This window comes from Condylura cristata, unplaced genomic scaffold (genome assembly GCF_000260355.1).
Source record: "Condylura cristata isolate star-nosed mole 26May11 unplaced genomic scaffold, ConCri1.0 scaffold00017, whole genome shotgun sequence".
NCBI classification, from domain to species: Eukaryota; Metazoa; Chordata; class Mammalia; order Eulipotyphla; family Talpidae; genus Condylura; species Condylura cristata.
In genome coordinates, this window is record NW_004567118.1 from 30,217,944 (window position 1) to 30,240,847 (window position 22,904).

The 22,904-nt window shown below is 41.0% G+C and overlaps 3 protein-coding genes and 1 long non-coding RNA gene across 7 annotated transcripts in view; 1 reads left to right on the forward strand and 3 right to left on the reverse strand.

Annotated features, from left to right (window-relative positions):
* Positions 1–344: 344 nt before the first annotated feature.
* Positions 345–13,855, reverse strand: DERL2 (derlin 2). Of its 2 annotated transcripts, XM_004684743.2 has the most exons (7): positions 13,719–13,855; positions 12,801–12,866; positions 10,756–10,829; positions 9,557–9,650; positions 8,642–8,837; positions 8,292–8,382; positions 345–3,383 (listed from the first exon to the last, which is right to left on the reverse strand). In XM_004684743.2, the coding sequence occupies exons 1-7, from the start codon at positions 13,809–13,811 to the stop codon at positions 3,278–3,280; spliced, it is 720 nt and encodes a 239-aa protein (XP_004684800.1). In that variant the 5' UTR covers positions 13,812–13,855; the 3' UTR covers positions 345–3,277. The 2 variants fall into 2 exon arrangements, with proteins under 2 accessions (XP_004684800.1, XP_012582148.1); XM_012726694.1 differs by lacking the exons at positions 345–3,383; positions 8,642–8,837; positions 9,557–9,650; positions 10,756–10,829 and having other exon boundaries at positions 8,317–8,382; positions 13,719–13,838.
* A 249-nt stretch (positions 13,856–14,104) lies between these two features.
* MIS12 (MIS12 kinetochore complex component) lies at positions 14,105–19,581 on the forward strand. 3 transcript variants are annotated; one of them, XM_012726012.1, is made up of 2 exons: positions 14,105–14,303; positions 17,772–19,581. In XM_012726012.1, the coding sequence occupies exon 2, from the start codon at positions 17,813–17,815 to the stop codon at positions 18,431–18,433; it is 621 nt and encodes a 206-aa protein (XP_012581466.1). In that variant the 5' UTR covers positions 14,105–14,303; positions 17,772–17,812; the 3' UTR covers positions 18,434–19,581. The 3 variants fall into 3 exon arrangements, with proteins under 3 accessions (XP_012581466.1, XP_012581467.1, XP_012581465.1); XM_012726013.1 differs by lacking the exon at positions 14,105–14,303 and adding an exon at positions 14,500–14,661; XM_012726011.1 differs by lacking the exon at positions 14,105–14,303 and adding an exon at positions 14,500–14,610.
* Positions 19,582–21,477: 1,896 nt separating this feature from the next.
* LOC105853759 lies at positions 21,478–22,569 on the reverse strand. Its single transcript, XR_001145524.1, has 2 exons — positions 22,042–22,569; positions 21,478–21,958 (listed from the first exon to the last, which is right to left on the reverse strand). It is a non-coding gene; the product is annotated as an uncharacterized LOC105853759 (long non-coding RNA).
* An 87-nt stretch (positions 22,570–22,656) lies between these two features.
* LOC105853749 overlaps positions 22,657–22,904 on the reverse strand; it is a 1,053-nt gene continuing 805 nt past the window's right edge. The window contains exon 2 of the mRNA XM_012726087.1: positions 22,657–22,662. Coding sequence (XP_012581541.1) covers positions 22,657–22,662 — 6 coding nt within the window. The remainder of the gene's footprint in view (positions 22,663–22,904) is intronic.

Here is a 22,904-nt window from a genome sequence, read left to right on the forward strand (position 1 = left end):
GTCTGCTGCCCCAAGTGGGTACCCTGGCCAGGAGATGGAACTCATGCTGCAATGGTTGGCAATAGCTTGATAGTGCTGACTTTTAACTCCTGTATACTACCAAAAGGCTCAAACACATTTCATTCCTACCTGGTTTGGGATGGCTATGACCTATTTGCTCTAAACTTGATCATACCAATTGGTAGTCACTGTTGTCTGCAGACTTGTCTATCAAGCCACTGCCCCAATCATGTCTTACTCAACCCACTTCGAAATAATCACAAACCTCTACACAGGTAGAGGCTTGCATACACACATTATTGATCCCTCCCCTCTATAATTAAAAATACCAGATAATAGTTTGCTGATCAATAAACAAAGTATTTATTCAGCACCCATGTGCCAAGCACTGTGCTAGGCACTGTGGTGGATACAAAATTTTAAGACATGGTCCCTGCCCTTAAAGGAGCTTACATTCTCATGAGGAAGACAAGACTAATATACATGTACCAGCTAGGAACAGTACATTATATAATTTGGTGTAAGAGTATGTCATACAGACTTGAGACTTTATAGGGATTCAGAGAAGAACGACAATGAAATAGGACTCAAGAGTCAAGATTACTTGAGGGGCTAAGAACAGGGCCAGGTCTTTAAGAACTAAAGAGACTTAAATTGAGGTCTCTCTTAGGAAGAAGTGGGAGTAAGGTTCAGACGAAGACTAACAGTATTCATTGATGTGGGCCTTACAAAGAAGTTACTGTGGATTTCTGAACAAGGAGTGATTTGTGACCAAAGTTTAACAACTTTACAGAAACTCACAAAAATATACAAGTAGATTAAGGGACAGACATCCTATAGAACAGTGAAAAACAATGGCAGTACCGTGACTATCAACACTCACATGTCAAAGGAAAAGTGCAGCCACAATATAAAATACTGATTACCAAGGGCGTGAGCATTTTAGGAAGTCCCTTACCCAAGAAGCCAATAGCTCTAATTGCTAACTGTCATAGGTCCCAGACACAGGTTTCATTACTAAGATCCAGGACTTGGATGCTCTCTGCAGAGACCACACAAGAGGTATGAAAGATATCAGGACACATAAGAGTAACACAGGAAAAAGAACAAGTGGAGAAAAGAAATAGAAATCCAAAGCAGGGAAAAAAACCCAACCTTTAAAAATATTTATAAAATGTATCTCCTAAGGAGATGAAATTTGCACGTCCATTTTTTAAAAAATGAACCGACTGTATCTTTACAACAAAGAAAATTATGTGTTAGTCAGGTGTGCTTTTCAGTATCACTGGTTAGAATCCAGGAACTCCTTATTTATGTATAGATCGGTAAGTTGGTGACCAGACTACATATCAAGGCTCACGTTTCAGTTTGCTTGCCTTATGAAAAGAGTTGTGTTCTGGAAGAATCAAGATTTAAGAATTAAGCTGGGGATGAAGTGAGGGCTTTTTCTTATGTCTAAGTTAAGTTTTGGTATTCTACTAAGGGATGGTGATTATGGAACCGGCCATCTGTAAGAGGTCAGTGGTTGACATCATCACTGCCCAGGACACTGTGTAACAGAAAGGCATCTCGCCACCAGAAATTCTCATCCCACAAAATCAGAGAACTCAAATTCCCATAACTGATTTGCATTGTGCCATAAATTAAAAAATTGTTTCCTGTTCTACTCAGTCATTAACATGTACATACATCCCTTACTTAAATGAACAGTGAATATATATTAAGTCTTTACCACAAAAATTGCATGAATTAGAAATCTCTTAACTAAGGGAGGTAAAATTTTAAAAACCACTGTAATGAAGTACACTGTAAAGCTTTCTTCAACAAAGACATGACAAAAATTAAGAATCCCATAAGGATTATACATTCTAAGATTGCCATTTAAAGATTTTTTGACCACTTAGGGAAAAAAGCAGTCCCATTAACCCAAGTTCCATAAAATCACAACAATCATATTAGCAGTTAGTGACTAGTGACCTGTAAAATATTTATATTAATTCCATTACGTATGCATACTCCAGTTAAAGATCTTAAAATATCTTTCACTTCACAACCTGAAGATGTCCATTTAGGATGTTTGTGACATTTAATCCAAACCTCAAGTTCACCTGAGGAAAACCTCATACCCTCAAAAGCTACCACTTAATCAAGTGGAATCCCCTGGAAAGTGGTTCCAGGCTGTTTATAAAAACTATTTGAAATAATGTGTTTTTTGGGGGGAGTGTCAATTTTATTCTGGGCTTCTGAAACACTTAAGCAGTGTGAATGCAGATCCAGGGAAGTTAGTACTTAATGAACCAGAAGCTTTAAGTGCTACTTCTGTGGACCCTGTCTTAAGGTAAATCAGGTACTTGGCTCTGCAAAACTTCTTTGCTTTTCACAAAGCAAATGATAAATGTTTACAGCCAAAGACCTGGGAGAGATGTATCCCTACCTAACCAGTACCTGTTCATCTAACTCCAAAGTCAACATGTTTTCCAGCAGTGTGGCAATTACCTGTTTTTCTCCTGGCTCTTGATGGAGAAATGCACAGTAAGCAAGACATTAATTTTGTGTTTATAGCTAACTTTCCTAGAAAAGAAATCTGCTACTACAGGAACCACAATCCCTATCATATGCTTTTTGCAAAACCCAGATGGAGAACAAACTATCAGGACAATAGAAACAAATCTTCCTGCTGGAGTTGGCATTCTGAACTGGTAAAAAGTGTGTATAACACAGTATAACAGCCACATTTCCAATCTTGAAATGAAATTCAGTCCAAAGCTGTGAAGATGCTGGAAGAGCAGGCATGTAACCTGCTTTAAGTTCACACCTTTGCAGGAGAGCTAGAATACATTATCATAATTTAAAAGATCACACACAAAAGCTTTAATTCAGTGAGAGTGAGATGGAATTCAGTTTTATTTTGTCCTCTCTGAAACTTCCATTTACACCATGGCTTCGTCTATCAAAGAAGAGGAAAAAGCTCTATCTTATACCATAGAACTCAAGTACTCAGATACTTGTTTGATAGAGGCGGCAGGGTATCTGCTTCTCCAGTTTTTGGCTCCAAGAGATTACACTTACAGTCCCAGTGTAGTGAGGAACCACTGGCAAACTGCTGGAAATGTCTTCTGGATTGATCAGTGTACCATTTCATAAAGTGCTTCTGGAGTTAAAATCTGTCAAGCTGTCAAAAGTGTCCACACTTTTGCAACACAAAGGATAAAAGAACCGCAATGGGCACATGTCACCGAGTCCTTCCCAGCTGGGTCTTGCTATTGGCACTGATTCCTTAACCACCGAGGCGCTGGCCCTCACCCCAGGCGAAGCCTCCTGGCCGCTCTTCAGGTAGTGGATTGTAATTTGGATCCTCATCTGGTGTATCAAAAATAGCCTTCCTAAAAGACAGGCAACAGAAATAATTTAGCCCCAGACTTTTCTCAGGTCCTAAACACTGATAAGGTTGGTGAAGATGCCACAGGGTTCCCACTAGTGGAGAAGCATTACACCTGCTTGCCAATGGAAGTTACTATACTATAAAGGTATCCATAATTATTCTACATTTATATTAACTTTATCCACCTTTACTAGCTTTTACTACAAAAGTTATAAATGTTAATTGTGGAGAAACAGGAGACATATATCAGCAAAATATCCTATAGTTCCAAGAACATTATTATGTGTTCATTATTCTAGAACCTTCATATATATAATTTTGACAAAGGTTAGACCATGTGACTTGTTTTTTAAACTGAATTTCATTTATCATGACTGTTCCCCCACAACCAAGGTTATCACACAGTACCCACAGATGACTGAATGAATAAATCAAATGGCACATACAATGAATAATTTCTTACCCTTATAAAGAGGAAATTCTGACACACATTACCACACAGATGAATCGTGAAAACAATGTACTAAGTAATAAATTGGTCACAAATGCAAGAAAAATTGTGATTCTATCACCACAAGGAACACAGAATATAGAGCAGTCAAACTCATATAGATAGAAAGCAAAATTGTCGTCAAGACCTGGAGGCAGTAGGGGAGTTATTAAAAAGGTTTCAGTTTAGCATTATGAAGAGAGCCCTGTAGGTGGATGGTGGTGATGAAAGCATATGTGAATATATTTAATGCTATTACACTGTACAGTTAAAATGTGTAAGTCAAGAATATTTATGTGTATTTTATTACAATTAAAATAAAAATATTAACAAATTATTTCAATAAAAATTAGTTCAGGCATAAGAAGAGATAGTAAATGTTCAAAAGACATTTTATTTTTTAAAGATTTACTTATTCATACAAGAACTGGGGTGGGTGGGAGATTCACCAGAGTGGGGAGCAGAACAGGTGGATCTAGTGAAACACACTGCTGAGGGGAGCAGTGGGTGACACAGGAGAGGTCTGCTGTGCTGTGAGTCAGCTTCCTGGCAGGGGAATCAAACTCATGCTGCAGTGGCTGTTGATAGTTTGATAGCATTGTGCCAACATGAAGGTCCCCAAAAGACATTTATTTTTTAATATACTATCACATTTTGTAACCTTAAAAAAAAAAAAAAGATTTATTTATGCATGAAGACCTGGAGTACAGGCTAGAGGTGTGGGGGGTGAGAGGATTCACCAGAGACAGCGTGGGGAGCAGAACAGACAAATGTACTGAAAAACACTGATGAGGGGACAGCGGGTGGGCCAGGAGAGGTTCACCATGCCATATGGGTCACCTCCCTGGCTGGGGATTGAACTGGTGCTGCAATGGCTGCAGAAAGCTTCACAGTGCTGTACCATCAGGGAGGGCCCCCAAAAGACATTTTAAATACTACATATGGTCATTCAAAATGGTCACTCAGAATTAACAATCAAAAAGCAGCATTCTTTATTTGCACTCATACTGCACAAATATTGCTAACTGTACTTGCCCAGCTGATAAAATTAGAAATGTATCTGAAAACTTTTTATTTTGGGAATCAGAAAAGGCATGAATCACTTTAAATTCCTTTGATTAACAATAAAAACAAACACCAAGGGAAATACAAGGTTGAACAGGGAATTCAAATAGGAATCTAAGTGGTCAATAAATAAAACTTTTGCTCTAACAATAATGAAAGGAAACAGGCCCTTCCTGGTGGCGCAATGGGTTAAAGCACAGCACTATGAAGCTGTCCGCAGCCACTGTAGCACCAGGGAGGTGACCTACATGGTGCAGTAGACCTCTGCTGACCTGCCTACTGCTCCCCTCAGCATTATTTCAGTAGATCTGCCTGTTCTGCTCCCTACTCTGTCTCTGGTGGATCTTTTCCTCTCTCACACCTCTGGCCTATACCCCAGTTCTTGTATGCATAAATAAATATATCTTTAAAAAATAATGAAAGGAAAGCATATTAAAAACTGAGATGACCTCTATTTCTTAAACATTAAGTAGGGCACAACAAAGTAGGTATCCATGCAGAGGAGTGGAATCATGGTAGTCCAGAGCAGGATGGGGTGGGGAGAGCAGAGGGTGACAAGAGTCCAATTGGGGCATGCTCTGGTACAGAGCCTGAGAAAGGACATTCCTGTAAGAGAGAAGCCTGACATGAGGAGTCTGAGGCAGTGCAGGATGAGCAAGGTGCTCAGGAGGGGAGGAAGCAACAGTGTTACATATGAGGGGGGCATAAGTACATGTATTCATGACAATAAGAATTATGTTTCCTACTCCTGGGATAGAAAATACTGAAGAGTGTTATACAATGGAATAGTGCTCAGCAAATAAGAAGACAAATTATTGGCACATGCAATGAGGTAGAAGAATTTCGAAAACATTATGTTGACTGAAAGAGCCTTTATACAAAGGAGCATACATACTGTATAATTCTACTCATGAAGTTGTAGAACATACAAAACTTATCTGGAGAGGAACAAAATCAGTAAAATGATAGTCTCCTGGGGGATGGGGGCTAGGATAGATAGACAGGGAACGTATGTGAGGAACTTCTCGGTAACAGTAATGTTTGTCTTGATGACACTTTGAGTTACACAGGTATGTGTGTCTCTGAGAACCTACTAGCTGACAAACTTGAAATTTGTGTATTTTTTGCACAATAAAGGAACCCTTACTAATGATATACATACTAAAGTATTTAGAGAAGAAGTATACTGGAATGGAAAGATCGATGGAGTGATACATGTACAAAAGCCAAGAACAGTAAAATATTAATTGTAGACCCTATGTGCCAGGTAAATGGTGGTCAGTGTACAATTTTTTCCACTTTTCTCTAAGTTTAGAATATTTAGTAAAATGATGGAGGGAAAAAAAAAAAAGCCTAGAACAAATCATGTAGACTTATGCTAGAACAGGGAGTAGTAGCACAAACGAATCAAAATATATACTAATCTAAAAGTATGTGTATGCACACACACTCATATGCATGTATCTAATTCTCTTGCTCTGTCCACTGGGAGGACCTGAAAATACAACACTCCAAAAGGAATGCACACACCTAGCACACCTGGATCTGGGACCCTAAATGCACTCTCCACAAAAAAGAAAACTAGAGCTTCTTGAAGAAATAGCTGATATTTTTGGGTCAAGAAAACACAAGCGAGACCTGGGATATCTTGCTGGACCAGAAGTAATAAGTAGGTAAGAAATAAAAACTGATGGGAACATGCTGAAAGGGACTCAGGAATCAATTTGAAGGGATCCCCACTGGCCAAATCTGGGAGCATGCAAGCATCAAACTAAACAATGATCACAAGGATTATAATCTATGAATAAAACATGGCACCACAAATTCATTATAGATATAAATGAATGAAACCTGATAAGGAAAGCAATATTCAGATAGCCTCAAAGCAGCTTCCCCCAAAATACTTAATTACAAAAGGGAATAAAGGCTACTTTACAGTGAAGCCTACAGGCACATTCATCAAGTAATCATAGTGATTACCAGCACTCTGACAAACTCGATGAACTGAAATCCTGTGTTAACAGGCTGTAATTAGAAGAACGCACCTGAACCTATATGTGAAGGAATATTAGACAAATAGAGACTTTCTACAAAATGGGCCTATCTTAAAAAAGACAAGTTCACAAAAGTCAAGGAAATACTGAGGCACTGTTTCAAATTGGAGAAGACAAAAGAGGTAAGACAAATAAATACAATACTTGAATCTGAACTGAATTCTTGTGTTAAAAAGAACAGTACTTAGGAAAATTGCAAAACTGGGATTGGGTCAAAGGATTAAATCATTTCTTGATTTTAGCTTTGTAGTAGAATGTCTTTGTTTACAAAAGATATCCACTAAAGGGGACCACAGGGCATTAGTCTGATAATTTACCTTCAAATACCGGAGGAAGGAAAAGTCTTTATACTGTCTATTAGTTTCTTAAGTCTGAAACTGTCTTCAGGTTTTACATAAAACATAACAAAACGAAAACCAAAGAAGCAAAACAGAGCCCTCCCTGATAGCACAATGGGTTAAAGCACAGCACTATGAAGCTATTGCAGCCACTGCAGCAAGAGTTCAATTGCCAGCTTGGGAGCTGACCCACATGGTGTGGCAGATCTCTCCTGACCCACCCATTGCTCCCCTCAACAGTGTATTTCAGGAGATCTGCCTTTTCTGCACCCCACTCTGTCTGAATCTCTCTTATCCCTCTGTGAATCCTCTCATCCCCCGCACCTCTGGCCTGTACCTCAGTTCTATTTGTATAAATAAATCAATTAAAAAAAAAGTAAAATAAAAAAAGCAAGGAGACACCATCTTATAGCTCTCAATTATTCTTCAAGTGAGTCCTTTATAATGCAACTTATTCCAGGGACACAAAATTCTGTAGTAGAAGTCTTATAGCCAAAGCTCTACCCTCTGGAAACTTAAATGAAAAGAAGGGCCATGGTTACAATCACCTAGTGAGTCAGTGAAACCACTTCACCTGGCTTGCAGCCCAGAGCTACAGCTTTCCCACTCTACTTCGCTGCTTATCTTTACCATCTGTTTGGAAGGCCAGAAATTTCATTAGAAACTTTTCCCTAGTCCTTTTTAGCCCATTTTGTTACCTCACCTCTCTAAGCTCAGCAGTTTCCACAAAAACAGGGACAGGAGTGCTAGTGGTCACCTGGGACTATACCACAAGCCCCCATGTAGTCCTGCCACACCCCCAGCACTGTTTGCTCCTCGGCTGCAGCCAGACTGATCAATCTGCAAATATTTACTGACCTGAACTACGTGCCAAGAGCAATGGGAGCCCCAGGAAAACACAGATCATGGACACTACTCTGGCTTATCCACAAGGTACACATGGCCTTGTGTTGAATACTTACAAAATAGATGGTGTTTTCAGAATTCTTATTCCACCAGGCTGAATGGGAAATATATCTTCCAAGAAAAAATATATGTGTCCAACTGCAATACCTAGAGGCAATCAGAGATAAAGGATGATGGAAAGGATGAAAATTTCTATCGTAGGTGAGTCCAACATACTCCTTAAGTTTAGTGTAAGTGCCAACATACAGTTATTAAAAATTAAAAATCTGTTGTTTTTTATCCTTTGAGCACATAATTGTCAAATAATCCTGTAATAGCTATACATGAAGGCCACTTAGGTTAAACTAAAAAACAGTGACAAAGTAAGTTCACAAGTAAATAGAAAAAGCAGTGATAAGACTCTTACCCAAGAGGTCCACAATGATTGAATTTCCCAACAACAAGGAAAAGCCCATGAGCACCCAGGGTAGAAAGGGGGCCTGGAAGTTGAGAAGGCCGAAGAAGTTCATGCGGACATAGGGATTCCTCCGGCTCCACACGTAGACAAGCATTATTGTAAAGGCCTGGCCCAAGAAAACTAAGCTCACAAACAAACCGAAAAGCTAGCAAATGGCATTAAGGAAAATATCAACATTAAAAATGTAATGGGGAAGACGGAGCAAGGGAACTAAAGATTGTGTTCTCATCAAAGTTTGAATTGGGAAAGTTGAGCAGAGCTGAATCTTCAGAAGGAAAAGTCTGAAAATTACCATCTGGACTGTAGCTGCTTCAAATCAATATTCTGCTCTCATGAAATTCTTGTCTCTTTGGAAAATGTGTTAATCTAGTACCTACATTAAGCTTCTTTCACTGTGAGCTCAATCACCTTTCCAGAAGTGAATAAAGCCAGCTGGACCAAAAACTACCTTGTCAGATGGGACTACAGTTAAATCTGTTATATAGATAACAATTCTTTAAAAAACAAAACAAACAAAAAACTGATCAGTTTTGATCATGACCAAATAAATATCTTACCAACTTAGTTTCAAAGCCAAGTACACAGATCAACATTACTGCATCTAAGATGCTTAACAGTAACCCACCTGGGCTAAAAGCTCCTTTGACTTGCTCACAGTAGAAAAGCATCCTGTCCAACCTCTAGTTTTAGAAGCTGTCACATAAAGTGTGCTGTAAAATAAGTAGCAGTACTCTGAAGCTAAAATAAGGAGGCCTACTGGTCTCTCTTTGTTCAGAATATCTAGTGAATTGTGGGAGACAGATGAAAAGCTTTTTAAAAAGAGGGTATGTTTTAACGTTTTCTTGTCTAGTTGTTGAAGGATACGGTCATTAAGAATCCACCAAAAAGGAACATAAATACAAAGTCTGCTGTCCGACCTCGGAAAGAGCCTTCTTCTAGCATTCGACAGTAACGATATCTTAAGTTCCAAGTTAAGAAAATGTTAAGCACACAGATATGAAGAAGTACAGTTTAATATTATCATCTGAGTATACTTGAACTGCACATAAGTCAAGCCATTACTTCTGTTTATGAGTATAGTATGTCTACTTCTTTGGTACCAGACATTTCAGGCACAGTGAAGACTGGTTTCATATTTTCCAAAATCTGCTCCTGACAGGGCAACTAAAACAGGTGCTGCATAAACATGCTTCTAGTTACCTATTCAACTTTATCAAGTGTGTTACCAACTCTCCCACATTTAATCACATACTATCTGCACCATCCTCGCTTTTTCACAACTTAACTTGGGAGCAATCCAGGCCAAGCCGCCTTATGTGATAATCTACTTTTCTAGGCCAGGCAGATTAAACATTTCTATACTTCAGTCAATAAAGATGTATTATAATAAAACTTTTTACTAGAAACTTACCAGAATGATATATAGGACACAGGAATCCATCCTAGGACAGGTGACCTGTCATCCCTTTCAAGGCCCTCTGTCAACCAGATGAACTGAACTGTCATTCCCCTCTTAATCCAGAGGATGGGGGTGAAGGAGGAATCCCTTCCTCAGAGGCCCCAATTATCATCTGACCAGCTCTTTCAACAAACCAGATCATCGCAAGCCTGGCAGAAATTATGACATCTGTATTTTCGGTCAATAGAACCAGCAACCAAGATCCAAGGAGATCTCAAATATTCTAATTCTGACTGGCACCACAAATCTGTTCATTTTTACCCAGCTTGTGTTTTATTACTTGGTACCTGATGATATTTTTGAAGTACATATGCCTCAGTTAAATCATTCTCTCCCATTATCAGATTTGTAGTGACAGGGCAGACATGTTATCATTTTGTGGCTAAATACTTCCCACTTGAATGTGACCTATAAACATCCTTAACCATTATTATCTGAATAAGTACTCTAGAGGGGTACCACTGAGACAGTACCCAAAAGTTATAGCTAAGTCAGCAACACAAATAACAGGACTAATCTTTTATTTTACAAAATACAAACACCTAATATTCTTTTCCCTAAGTAAACATAAAATTTTTATGCTCACCCACTTAATAAAGGATACAAAAATATCATGTTAAATAAGAAATTGAATCCAACTGGCCCAAAAAATAAGAAATTGGTGATAAGCCGCCATATCTGTCAAAAAAAAATCAAGAGAAAATAAATTAAATAAGACGTATTACCAGGAACATTTCCATATTAAGACAACAGGGATATCCTATGTTATGAGTATGATGATTAAAAGGTCATGATAGGGCGATACTGTGTTCTGACCCAAAAATCGGTCACCAGATTTTTATGCTGCTTCTAATTAAAGTCTAAAAGATGTCATTTGGATTCTGAAATTTGTAGGGATCCAGAATAGAAACCTTGAAGTTGTTATTGCCAAAAAACAAAACCTCGCACCAGATGGTCAGACAAATTAAGAAAAAGTCTGATAGAAAGACTAGGTTAATTTCCAGAAAAATAGTGCCTTTCTGTAAGCAGTATCACAATGCAACGAGTGATCCTGAAACACCAGAGAAAAAATTCAGGGTCCAATAGAGAAACATTCAAAGCAAAGTGATTCTAACGCAAAAGTTCAAGTTTGAGTCTGAATAACCAATTCCCTATTGCACCTATGCTCTAATAACTATAGATTCTAATTGGTAGACACAGGGACACTTATTTTCATGGAGGAAATGCTAACATATCCTTTCAATGGTAGAACACTGAGCTTTTTATCTCATGTGATCTTAAAAATCCTGAGATAGCAGGCTGGGACTACCATACTTATTTCATAGGGAAGTAAACTAAGAGACTTGGATCATGTTTAATTGACTTGTTCAAGTATGTAGAGGTAAACTCTAAACTTAAATCGAGAACTCGTAATTCCACATGCTGTCATCAAGAGTTGAGCTCCAGGGCCCTCCTTGGTGGTGCAGTGGGTCGAAGCACAGCACTGTGAAAGCTCTCCACAGCTACTGCAGCATGAGTTTGATCCCTGGCCAGGGAGGTGACCCACATAGCATGGTGCACCTCTCCTGTCTTGCCTACTGCTACCCTCAGCTGTGTGTTTCAGAACCTTCTGCCTGTTCTGCTCCCCTGGTCTCTGGTGAATCCTCTCACCCCATGCATTTTTGGCTTGTACCCTAGTTCCTGTGTGCATAAATAAATAAATCTTAAAAAAAAAAAAAGTTGGAACTCCAGGCAAAATAAAACCAAGAATGTAAACAGTAAGCAATACTTGGATGAAGCCAAGGCTCCCAGTAAAGGTTATGTAAATATTAAGGAAGACAGCAACAACAAAGTCCACAGGATTGTTTTATGCATCACTAAATTCTTAAGAACTAATAACTACTAGATTTGAAATAATTAAGTTCTATGCAGTGACTGGACTCAGGATTCAGAGTCTTCGACCTTGGGGGACAGGCACAGGTGAGAGGTTCTCTAAACAAAGTATTAACAGATTACCTAAGGACATAACCTAGGATGATGCTGAGAAGGCTACACAACACAGTCATCTTAAAAGGTGAGCTGGAGGTTAGTGAGTGACCGAAATAAAGCTGAGACAAAATGAATAGCATGTGTAGTCAGAATCATTGGCTTTTGGGTTTCTCTCCCAGTCTAGCTATAAACTACATGATCATCCAGATAAACACATCCCTCTTTTAGCATGCTAAGATTTGGAAAAGACTATATTCCACTATGTTGTTTTAGATGTCTTTTGGCATTCTGGTAGCATGATCTGATCCTTGGAAGATAGATCAATTTAAAAACACAAAGAGAGCTGAGTTTGTGAAAGGATAACACTAAGGTGGTGGTGGGTGTGGCCAGTGGAAAACATCAGGTCATCCTGTAAGACTCTCTGTTGTCAGCTAGCTGGTGGGTCTCCTACCAAACTACAGTATTAACTCTGAACCAGTGATTCTTAAATACAGGGACCGGGTACATCAAATTAAATACCAAACAGAACTGTACAAATAAAAGACAGATTCTTAAGTTTCTATCCTTGGTAATTCTGATTTGGTACATGCAGAGGAACTTAGGGCAGGATTTGCTACTAAAAAGTAAAAAAAATAAGCTAGAACACTGAAACATTAACTGTGGCTATGATGGCCCACTTACTTGAAAATGTTTAAAGATTAATTCAGGATTGAAGTACAACTGAAAGGGTGTGATCAATTCCAACTGCTGAAATAGAAAAAGAGATTCTTAAAGCATACTTGATGGAGAAACAATTTTTTAAAGTTACAACAAAGAATTAGTAGGCCTTGCAATTTCCAACTCAGTCATTTAGGCTGAATTCCTTTAAAGCTTTTTTTCCTTAAACCAGAGAAAGTGCTGGTAAATATTTCCCTGAACTGTTCCAATTCCTGGTATCCTCAAACTTAAGACAAAACAAACACTTATTTCAAACAGGCAAGGCTTGCTGAGGCTGACACGAAGACACAGGAGGCAGATGGGGCTTTCTTAAGACACAGCGCAAGCAAGAGCAGCTGCTGTGAATCTGCCCACCGCACCGGCACCACCTGTAAAGAGTTGTGTGGACCAACATAAGTCACTCAGACGAGGCGAGACTCGACACCCCGTAACGACTGGGCTGGGTGCTTCCAGCCCCAACCTCAGTACCCAGCCTCGATTTCACGAATTTCCTTTGGACAGCTTCCAGCGTTCTATCCTCAAAACCTCAGTTTCTTTAGTAAGCGGCCCTTCCTTCCACTAGTTACCACGGCACCGCTTGCCATTAACACAGTTCTCAGACGGGTCTCCCGGGTGGGAGGCTCCTGCAGTCCTGACTTGCTGTAGGTGGGGCCTTCATCTCAAAAACCGTTCGGCCAGAAGCTCGCACTTGACGGAGCAGCACTCCTCCAGTTATTGGATAAGCTCTCTAGGGGCCATCGCGAACCCCAAAGTGGGTCCTGAATGATTCCACCCACCCCTGAGACCAACCCCTCGAGGTTTCCCGGAGGCCCAAACCCCAGTTTCCTGAGGACCCAGGCATATCTGCCAGGACAGTGAAAAGCTGGCGCTGCAGCTGCTCACCACAGCGGCGGTGGTGAGGACGCAGGCGGTGGTGTAGGCGCGGCTGACCGGTGGGATCTGCAGGTACTCCAGTCGGAGGCTCTGGTACGCCATCTTCCCCACCGCCGCCTGCCCCCTGCACTTCCCCTTCCGCCAGTCAGCCCGAGCTACGGGGGCGGGGCCAATACAGGACCCGCCCGCCAAGTGACGCGGTCGCCCAATCAGAGCCGCGCAACCCGTCGCAGACGCCTCGCACACTTGCCAATCACGAGTTCCTGTCCGCGGCGCTCCAGTCTTGCTTCTCCGCCCACCAACGTCCGGGAGAAGAGTAAATACCGGTTCCTTCCGCCAATCCCAGCCAGCCACAGCTAGCTTTCCCGCCCGGCCCCGTTGGGCCACCAACCTAGGAGGCCCCATCCCGGGCGGAGAGCCAGCCAATCAGGAGTGCGCTCGCCTCCCGCCTTCCCTCCCGTTCGCCGGGGAAGGTATCCGTTGGAATTTTGCCGGGCGGGCGACGCAGCCTATCTCGGGCTGCCAGCGGTGGTTTGAAGGAGGTGGCGGGAACTCGATGTGAGTCAGGCTCCGCTTCCCCGCACGGTCGCTTAGGTGAGTGCCACGGGGCTGCATTTTCTCTGTTGAGGAGCGGGGTGGTACTGGGCTAGGCGTCGTCGAGGGTGTTGGGGCGGCCTCGCCTGCTGGGTGTTTAACCTTTCCCCGGAGGTCCCGGCATGCAGCGGGGTCGCGGCGCCCGATGGGAACGCCCGGCGGCCGGAAGCTATCTGCGCGGCAGCGGCTGGCGCTGATGGTTCGCTCCAGCACTCCTCTCCACAGCACTCCTCTCCACTCATTGATTAAGCCGACGCTTAATCTAGCAAGGAAGGCTAGATGGGTCCGCGAATAATAATGTCCTCAGGTAGAACTTGTCACTACCGGGAGATGTTCTGGTGGGAATTCAGAGGCGCTGGTGCGTTGCGAGGAAGTGTGTTTGGATAGACCCTTGAAGGAATTTTGGCCACTCCATCCTTCCTGGAGGGAAACACCTCGCGCGGGGGAGGCGGGGGGTACAGAACTCGATCTGGTTGAAACCCAGGTGGTTTTCGTGGTAGGCAAAGATAAGAGTGTCGTGTTTTATTTGGTGGGTTATAAGGCAGCCCTAAAATGTATTGAACTCCTGTAGCCATCAAGTCAGGTAGTAGATAAGGAAGGAATCAAGAAAAGGGCCGGAGAAAGTGGCTTTTTAAGGGAAAGTGGGTGGGTAACTTAGAGAAACCTCGAAAGCTAATATGTATGAAAGCTAATATGTATGAAAGCTGATGTACGCGCAACTTGACTGGTAATCGGAGACTGTATATTTATGTATTTTTAGCTGCTCCCCAAATGTCACGCATGCAATCTGTTGATAAAACAAGGCCGAATGTATTGCTTATTTTGGTAAGGGAGAGCACTACCTCAACAGAATAGTGTCTCAGCATCTCACAAGGAAGTATGGCAAGACTGGAATTTTTAGAATTGCAAGTTTGGTTTCAGGTGGGTCTTAAAATCTGGGAACTTGGTTAGGATTGGATAGGGTTTGGGAAGATTGATTAGGATGGGCAGAAACAGCTGATGCAAGGATGTCAGAAAAATCATAGGGTACATATATCTTCCATGCTTCCCATTGAAGCATTGATTCATCTTTTGGGGAGTTCATAATGAATAGTCAGCTCACTTGAACAGTGAAAATGCTCATGCCTCCTAAATTAGTAAACTCATGCTAAGTAAACAGTAAGTTGTATGTGTAGAGGAAGGTTTTATGTAATTTAGTCAAGTGTCTAACTTGAGCATGGGGCTAGGCGGTTTTGGTCGGTTTTCAAAAAACAACACTGAAATAATTTAACATTTACAAAATTGGCAAAAATTAGACTGCTAAATAATACCAATAGAGGTGGTGAAGCTATGAGAAATAAATCCTCTTTTTTTATTTTGCACGTAGGAGTGTAAACCAGTTTTATATACCTTATCTCCCTACCCTGAGAAATTACATATATGTAAACTGACCAGCAGTTACTTACCCATGTAAATGTCCTGCAAGTTCCAGAGGAGACATTTTAGGAGGGTGTCTTTTATTTGTGTAGCAAGGTGCTGAAGGCAAACTAGGTATCTGTCCCAAGAAGGGGCACATTAAGTGGTATACGCATATGATAAAATTGATGGAGTACTTCAGAATGAAATATAAGATGAAGTAATGCAAAATAAAAATGTAGAGTATGATACAAAATTTTCAAGATTACATATTTAAAACTTATTAGAGATAAACAAAAATTAAAGGTGAGTTGAAAGGGCATATGTTGTAAACACTAAGGTAATTTCCTATGGGAGATGGAACACTAACATAAAAGAAGCTAACATGGGCCAAAAATAGTGTGTGAAGAAGTATGAGATATTATCAGCTTCATTGCACTTGTGATGCACTTAAAAAGGATGACAGAGTGGATGGTTAGTAAAAGTTAGTGTAAAGACTCTTGTAAGCCATGTTGAAAGAGTTTCAACTTGATCCTAAAAGCATAGGGGAACATTGAATATATAGAATTATCTTTACAAAACAGAAAAGAGAACGGTTTTATTACTGTTGCTTCATTGATCTGCCTGTTCTGAACCCCACCCTGTCTCTGATGAATCCTCTCTCTGCCCCTGCACCTCTGGCCTATACCCAGTTCTGTATGCATAAATAAATAAATCTTAAAAAAAAAATGTCGGCCCTCCCTGGTGGCGCAGCGGGTTAAAGCACTGCACTGAGAATCTAAAGCCGCTTCTGCATGAGTTCGATTCCCGCCTGCCCCGGAGGTGACCACATGGTGTGGCAGACCTCTCCTGACCCGCCCGCTGCTCCCCTCAGCAGTGTACTTCATTGATCTGCCTGTTCTGCTCCCCACTCTGTCTCTGGTGAAGCCTCTCACCACCCCTGCTCCTCTGGCCTGTACCCCAGTTCTGTATGTATAAATAAATAAATCTTTAAAAAAAAAAAATGTCATCTGTGAATGAGATTACAAAGATAGAAAAATTTCACCCTGGCTATACAGTCAAACAGTTAAATAACCATTTTATTTTTAGCAATTACATTTATAAATTCTCAAGATTAATAGCATCTTGTCATCCCAATTGAAAGATTTGACAACACTATTTGCTTTAAATTCTTTGATAAGTTCATCCTATAGTCATCAGGTAATTGAGTTAGCCATTTGTTCTGGCCAATTGCTTTTATCTGAAGGAATAATATTTTTCTTATTTCTATGCTTATAGCTCAGAAAGAGGTGACTGAGTTTAACTGCCATAGCAACTAGAAGATAGTGCAGTTTTCCAAGATTTTACAACTGAAAGGACTCCTAAACCCTGGAAAAGCATGCCAGGGTTGTACTTAGCTTTGATTGGGGTTTATTTTCAGACAACTAGGTTGGAAAGACTAGGGAATTGAAGCCATTGGCAAGGTGGTGGCTGAAGTGATAGATTGTGGAGCCTGATTGTGGAGCCTGAAATAGATAGGGGAAGGAGGGAAGTGGGAGAGACAAAGAGAAAATAGTTTCAGAGGGCTGAAAGTCTTGAAGATGTGAGATAAGCATATTTAGGACAACTGGAAGAATAGCATATGAAATCAACAAGTAGGAATAGTCAAGGAGAGAAGTTACAAATAGAGGTAGCCAAGTGACTAAAAGGAGGGAGATGAAGGTCATTGAAATTCAAGAAACCTGAATTTCTGGTTCTGTCATAAACTTGAAAGTTGTCTGGGATGGTAAGAAAATTCAGAATGATCCATAGGCCAGAGTTCTCAATAAATGAGAGGTGAAAAGAATGAACAATGAAGAGGGGAAGGGAGTTTATAGCCTGATGGAAAGGATCTCAGAGGCAAGGATGTACATCCTAGTGTTGAATAAAGCTGGAATTTTGTATTGGGAATCGAGGTGCAGAACTCTTAAAATTATTTGCTGCTTTGGTCACATTTCTACCCCCACCCCCCCACAACCCCAATCTGTAATGTGTTTTGTTATTTTCCTCAGATAACTTTCATCTAATGAAATTCTTTCCTTCTTTCATTTACAGGTTTTTTAATCAATCAAAATTAACACAGCAAAATAGTCAAGATGTCTGTTGATCCAATGACTTATGAGGCACAATTTTTTGGTTTTACACCACAAACTTGCATGCTTAGGATCTACATTGCATTTCAAGACTACCTATTTGAAGTGATGCAGGCCGTTGAACAGGTTATTCTGAAGAAGCTGGAAGGCCTCCCAGGCTGTGAGATTAGCCCTGTCCAGATCCGTAAATGCACAGAGAAGTTTCTTTGCTTCATGAAAGGACGCTTTGATCACCTTTTTGGCAAAATGGAGCAGCTATTTTTACAGTTGATTTTGCACATTCCTCCAAACATCTTGCTTCCAGAAGACAAATCCCAGGAGATGCATCCTTGCAGTGAGGAAGAATTCCAGCTTCTCCAAAAAGAAATTGAACAATTACAGGAGAAGTATAAAACTGAATTATGTACTAAACAGGCTCTTCTTGCAGAATTAGAAGAGCAAAAAATTACTCAGGCCAAACTCAGAGAGACATTGGCTCTGTTTGATGAGCTTGAGAATATTGGCAGAGATCACGGGACTAGTGAGTTTAGAGAAAGTTTAGTGTTTCTGACCCAAAACTCCAGGAAACTACAGACTATTAGAGACAATATGGAAATGGAAGGTGAAAAACTGAAAATATCTTAATTTGCAGATAGTAAAAGGAGCCTGTCAGAAAGAGTGGTAAAGGATTTTACGTCAACAGTGATTATTCTTATTCTAGTGAATTGTATATTTTGTTTTCCTTGTTTGCTCATATTCTGTATTTCCTTTTCTCCTCCATGCTTAACTTTCTATTACCCTGAACTAATTATTGAAGCATCTGTTTCTTAGAGGCCTATAGTAGGTGGGAAGGGATTCTTGACTCAGTAACAATTTATTTGTGGGCCTGATTGAAGAAGTAAAGTTTTCCCTGGCCAAAAGCCTTTTTGGAAAGTTGTACCTTGGTCATGAATCCTTTGTAACACTGATGCTTTTGGTTTATTCTTTGAATGAGACCAAATGTGGAAAAAAGGTTAACTGGATGGCTTCTTCATTAATCAGCTCCTATGCTGCATGCCAACTACGTGTTTCTATCCCGTAGCTTTCTTACACAAGAAAGTTGATAACTAGTTGAAAGAAGCATATAGCCAAAAAACAACCAAAAGCGAACCAGGTTTTTTTTTTTAGTGATGAACAACGAAGCAATTTTTATTCTACAGTCTTTTCCATGACCAAGACCTTGAAGTTGAGTATGTTGGAGTGTGGTGTCCAGTAGAAGTCTGAAGACATGAAAACATCTCGCTGGAATAGAAAAGGGACCTACCCATTAGCTAGGTCTATACCAACTAGTTGTTTTATACCATTTTGTTTTTCATCCTTTATTTAGTTTTGGGTCTGTCTTGTAATCTAATATTTAATTTATTTAGTCATTCATCAACATCAAATATTTAGTTCTTTCAGTGGGAACTTTTAGCTATGTCTTGTGTTTAAATTCAATAGGTTCTAATACTTCCTTTTGTATTTAGTCTGCAAAAAGTATTAGATCACCCAGCGAAAGGGGAGAAGTAAAAATAGTTACTCACAGATATTGTTTGCCCTCATGTCTTCCTAGAGAACAGGGTTTGGCATTTTCCCCATGTATAGAGGAGTAACTTCAGGTATTAATTTGCAATTAATTGTTCATAGGTTTAAGAAGCTTGTATTTCCCTTGATAACCCTGTGTATTTATCAGAGGCCTTTCCCCAAACCTATACATTAAATACATTTATTTTAAATTTTTTAAAAGAATTTTGTGCTATCATGTTATTTTCTTCTTCAGTATGACTTTACCCAAATGAAAAATTTTTTGTTTTATCATAAAAAAATTAAGTGTATCCGTCCCATCTCTCTTTTAGACACTCAGTCATCACCAGGCTTGGGTTGTTTCTATATCTTAGCTATTGTGAATATCGCTGCAGTGAACAGAGGGATGCATGTATCTTTTTGAATTAGGGTTTTCATATTCTTTAAGTAAATACCCACAGGTGGATTACTGGATCGTATGGCAATTGTATTTTTAATTTTGTGGGAGCCTCCATACTGTTTTCCACTAGGGTTGCACCACTTTACATTCCCATCAGTAGTGTATAAAGGTTGCCTTTTCTCTACATCCTTGCTTATTTCTTGACTTTTTGACAGTAGCTATTTTTAACTGGTATGAGGGAATCTCTTTGTGGCTTTGGTTTGCATTTCCTTAATGATAAGCAACACAAAACATCTTTTCATGTATGTGACCTTCTGTATACCTTCTTTGGTAAAACACCTATTTAGATCTGCTAATTTTTCATTTGGGTTGTATTTTTGTTGTTGAGTTGCAGGAGTTACAGATTTTGGATTTTAACCCCCTTATTTTTATGGTAAAGCTACAAAAAGGCTTTTATAGCTTCTAGACAAGGGAGATTCTTAACCAAAAACTCCGAAATTGAGGGGCAGTTGAGAGTATTTGAGAAGTATAGGGAAACTAGTTAAGAAATTAAGTGGGCAGTGGAAAGAGAGGGGAGTATGACCAAATATTCTCAGATACTTAAACTTAAGAGAAATATTGGTCTGATCAGACACATGAGGATGATAAAGGGAAAAGGATGGTGTGAAGGTATTGAAAATTTGGTTCTTATTGGAAGATATGGGCCAAACATTGGGATTCAATGGAATGAAGAATTTCAAGGTGCGGAGAAAAGAGCTAATAGGGGAGACTATAGGGATTTAGGTAGAAAGTGGTTAGAGTTTGGGGTTAATTTAATATTGAGGACAGTAGTGATGTGGATGCTGAGGACTGGAATGCAGCATTGGGGAGACAAATTTGGGGTACAACAATGAAGATCAAATGGGCTAGAAATTTAGCAAAATATTGGAACCAATGTTCAGGTTGTAGAAGCAATAAAATATAATTGTATAGCTGTGGGAACTAGATTATTAGAATCTGGGATGGAGAATGGAGACCTAAATTTGATATTACAGAAAAGATCACCATATTGAAACAATGTACCAGTTATTGGACAGAAAACTGTAGTTTTGGGAATGGGAGGGGAGGATTCTATTGGGATTTGCTGAGGGATATTGGGGGATCATATCTTGAGCACTCACCGGAAGGCAGTGAGTGATGGAGAAAACATAGGATCAAATGTATGGATAACACTGGGTCATACATTGTAGCAAACTGACTATAAAACATGGGCTGAGGCTGAAGAACAGTCAGTGTACTTGGCAATCTGTTAAGGCTTTAATGGTGATGAAGGGTTGTGGGAAGACAAAATATGAGGTCCTGATATTGGGGAACACAGCTTATAAAGACAGTTGGGTGAATAGAGGCAAATGCTAGAGCTTGGGGATTGAACCTGGGCATCAGTGTCTTGATAATGGAGAAGAGTGGGGACTAAATGTGGAGGGGCATCGGGTGGTGCTACAATGGAATAGCTGCAGACATTTAGATGATAGTAGAACTGGACAGTGGCATATTATTGGGATTTGATACAGAGGAAGAAGCCATTGAGAGGTGTGTATAGGGAAATGTTTAGGGAAATGGCTGTATCTTGAAATGCTGGATAGTGATACTAAAGAAATCTGTTGTGGAGGGACAGTAGTAGGGCTGTGAAGATCTTAAGGTGAAAGTTGGAGCAGATTGGGAAATTTGCAGTGTTGCTGCATAGTTGGAAATGAAAAGAAGCACATATAAAGGAAAATGAAAACGATTTATTCCATCAGAGGTATCATAACTGCAGACATTTCCAAGTTAAATCTGTGTTAACAGCACTGCGCTTTGACATTTAATATTCATGAACAAACATGGCAGGTGGGTGAATAATCTGCCAGGTGGATATTAGCTCTTTTGGGTTTGAGATGACAAATCCCTTGGGGGTAGGGGGTGGTCAGGTAGCTTTCCAGCTCTGGTGGAGAACAGATTCCCGGCCCCTCCCCCATGGTCTTGGGTCATTTAGCTTCTTAAGGGTCGGGGACCATGATCAAGTCGCCCCGCAGTTCCTAGAAACAGCCCTCCCGCCAACCTCAGTCCCAGAGTTTGATCCCGCGCAGCGCATGAGCGTTTCAGCTCTGAAGCAGTGGGTCCCACGCTGTTCGGGACACAGGTCCAGAGTGTCTCCTAGCAGAACAACTCCAATTAGGGGGCTGCGCGAGGCTTGGCAGCGGCAGCAAATTCTAGGCAGGAAAAAACGAAGTCTGGGTCAGCCTGAACACCTGGCGGCGCGGCGCAGCGCGCCACCCCAGAGGAATCCATTTACCTTATCGGATGCTCTGGACTCGTCTACTGCACACACAGGTCGACCAGTCCCCGCGCTCCAAGTTCGGTCTGCACCAGCCCCGGGGCACAGCTGGCTCCTCCTGGGGGCCAGGCAGCATCACAGGCTCGTGCTGGGCGCCAGCCAGGAAGCCCACCCTCCCCGCGGGGCCCTCCCCGCGGGGCTCTCTGGAAGACCGCGGGGTCGGTCTAGCTTATCCTTTCAAGAACGTTAGGATTGGACTCTGCACAGTGTCCCCACCATGCAAAGCCGTGGGTCCTGGACGTTACCCTAATGGTAAAAGGGGCTCAATGGCAGCTCGAGATTCTAAACATTGATAGCTGACTGCCCCCTCTCAACCTTCATGTACAAATAGACCCACTGTCCATAGCCACAGCTGTTTTGGACGTTCCTACTGATGGACAGTGAGACAAAGGTAGTGACAAGAAAAAGCCAAGCGTCAAAAGCTAGATGAAGAGGGTACAGCGTGTCTCCCAAATACTAAATGCCGAGACCCTTCTCTCCCCTCCCTTCCCCTCCCCTCCTCTTCCCCTCCTATTACTCCCTTTCCTTCCAGTCTCCTTTATTTTCACCCGTAGACCTCTTCCTATTTCACCCTCATTCCTGTCCCGGCATCCCCCGCAGTACCTACTCCCCCTCTCCCCAAAAGTTGCACAACCTCTCGAGCTATAGTGGCCTTAATGCTTTTCTATATATTTTAATTATTCCGAGCATTTTTAATTGACATCCGAGTTTTTTCATCAAGCCCTTTTTAAACGCTTCTTAACCCATTCCCCACCCCCACCCCCCGGGAAAATGGTGGGTGGGCGGGCGAGATGGACAGTGTGTGTTAGGGGTAAAAGGAC

Bases quoted from the DNA above. Each gene is read 5' to 3' on its own strand.
- DERL2 (XM_004684743.2), bottom strand. From the start codon at position 13,811: ATGGCGTACCAGAGCCTCCGACTGGAGTACCTGCAGATCCCACCGGTC. The intron at 8,838-9,556 runs GTATCCTTCAAC...GCCATTTGCTAG, and splicing joins TTGGTGGATTCTTAATGACC to CTTTTCGGTTTGTTTGTGAG. The intron at 3,384-8,291 runs GTAAGTATTCAA...CCTGTCTTTTAG, and splicing joins CTGAAAACACCATCTATTTT to GAAGGCTATTTTTGATACAC.
- MIS12 (XM_012726012.1), top strand. From the start codon at position 17,813: ATGTCTGTTGATCCAATGACTTATGAGGCACAATTTTTTGGTTTTACA.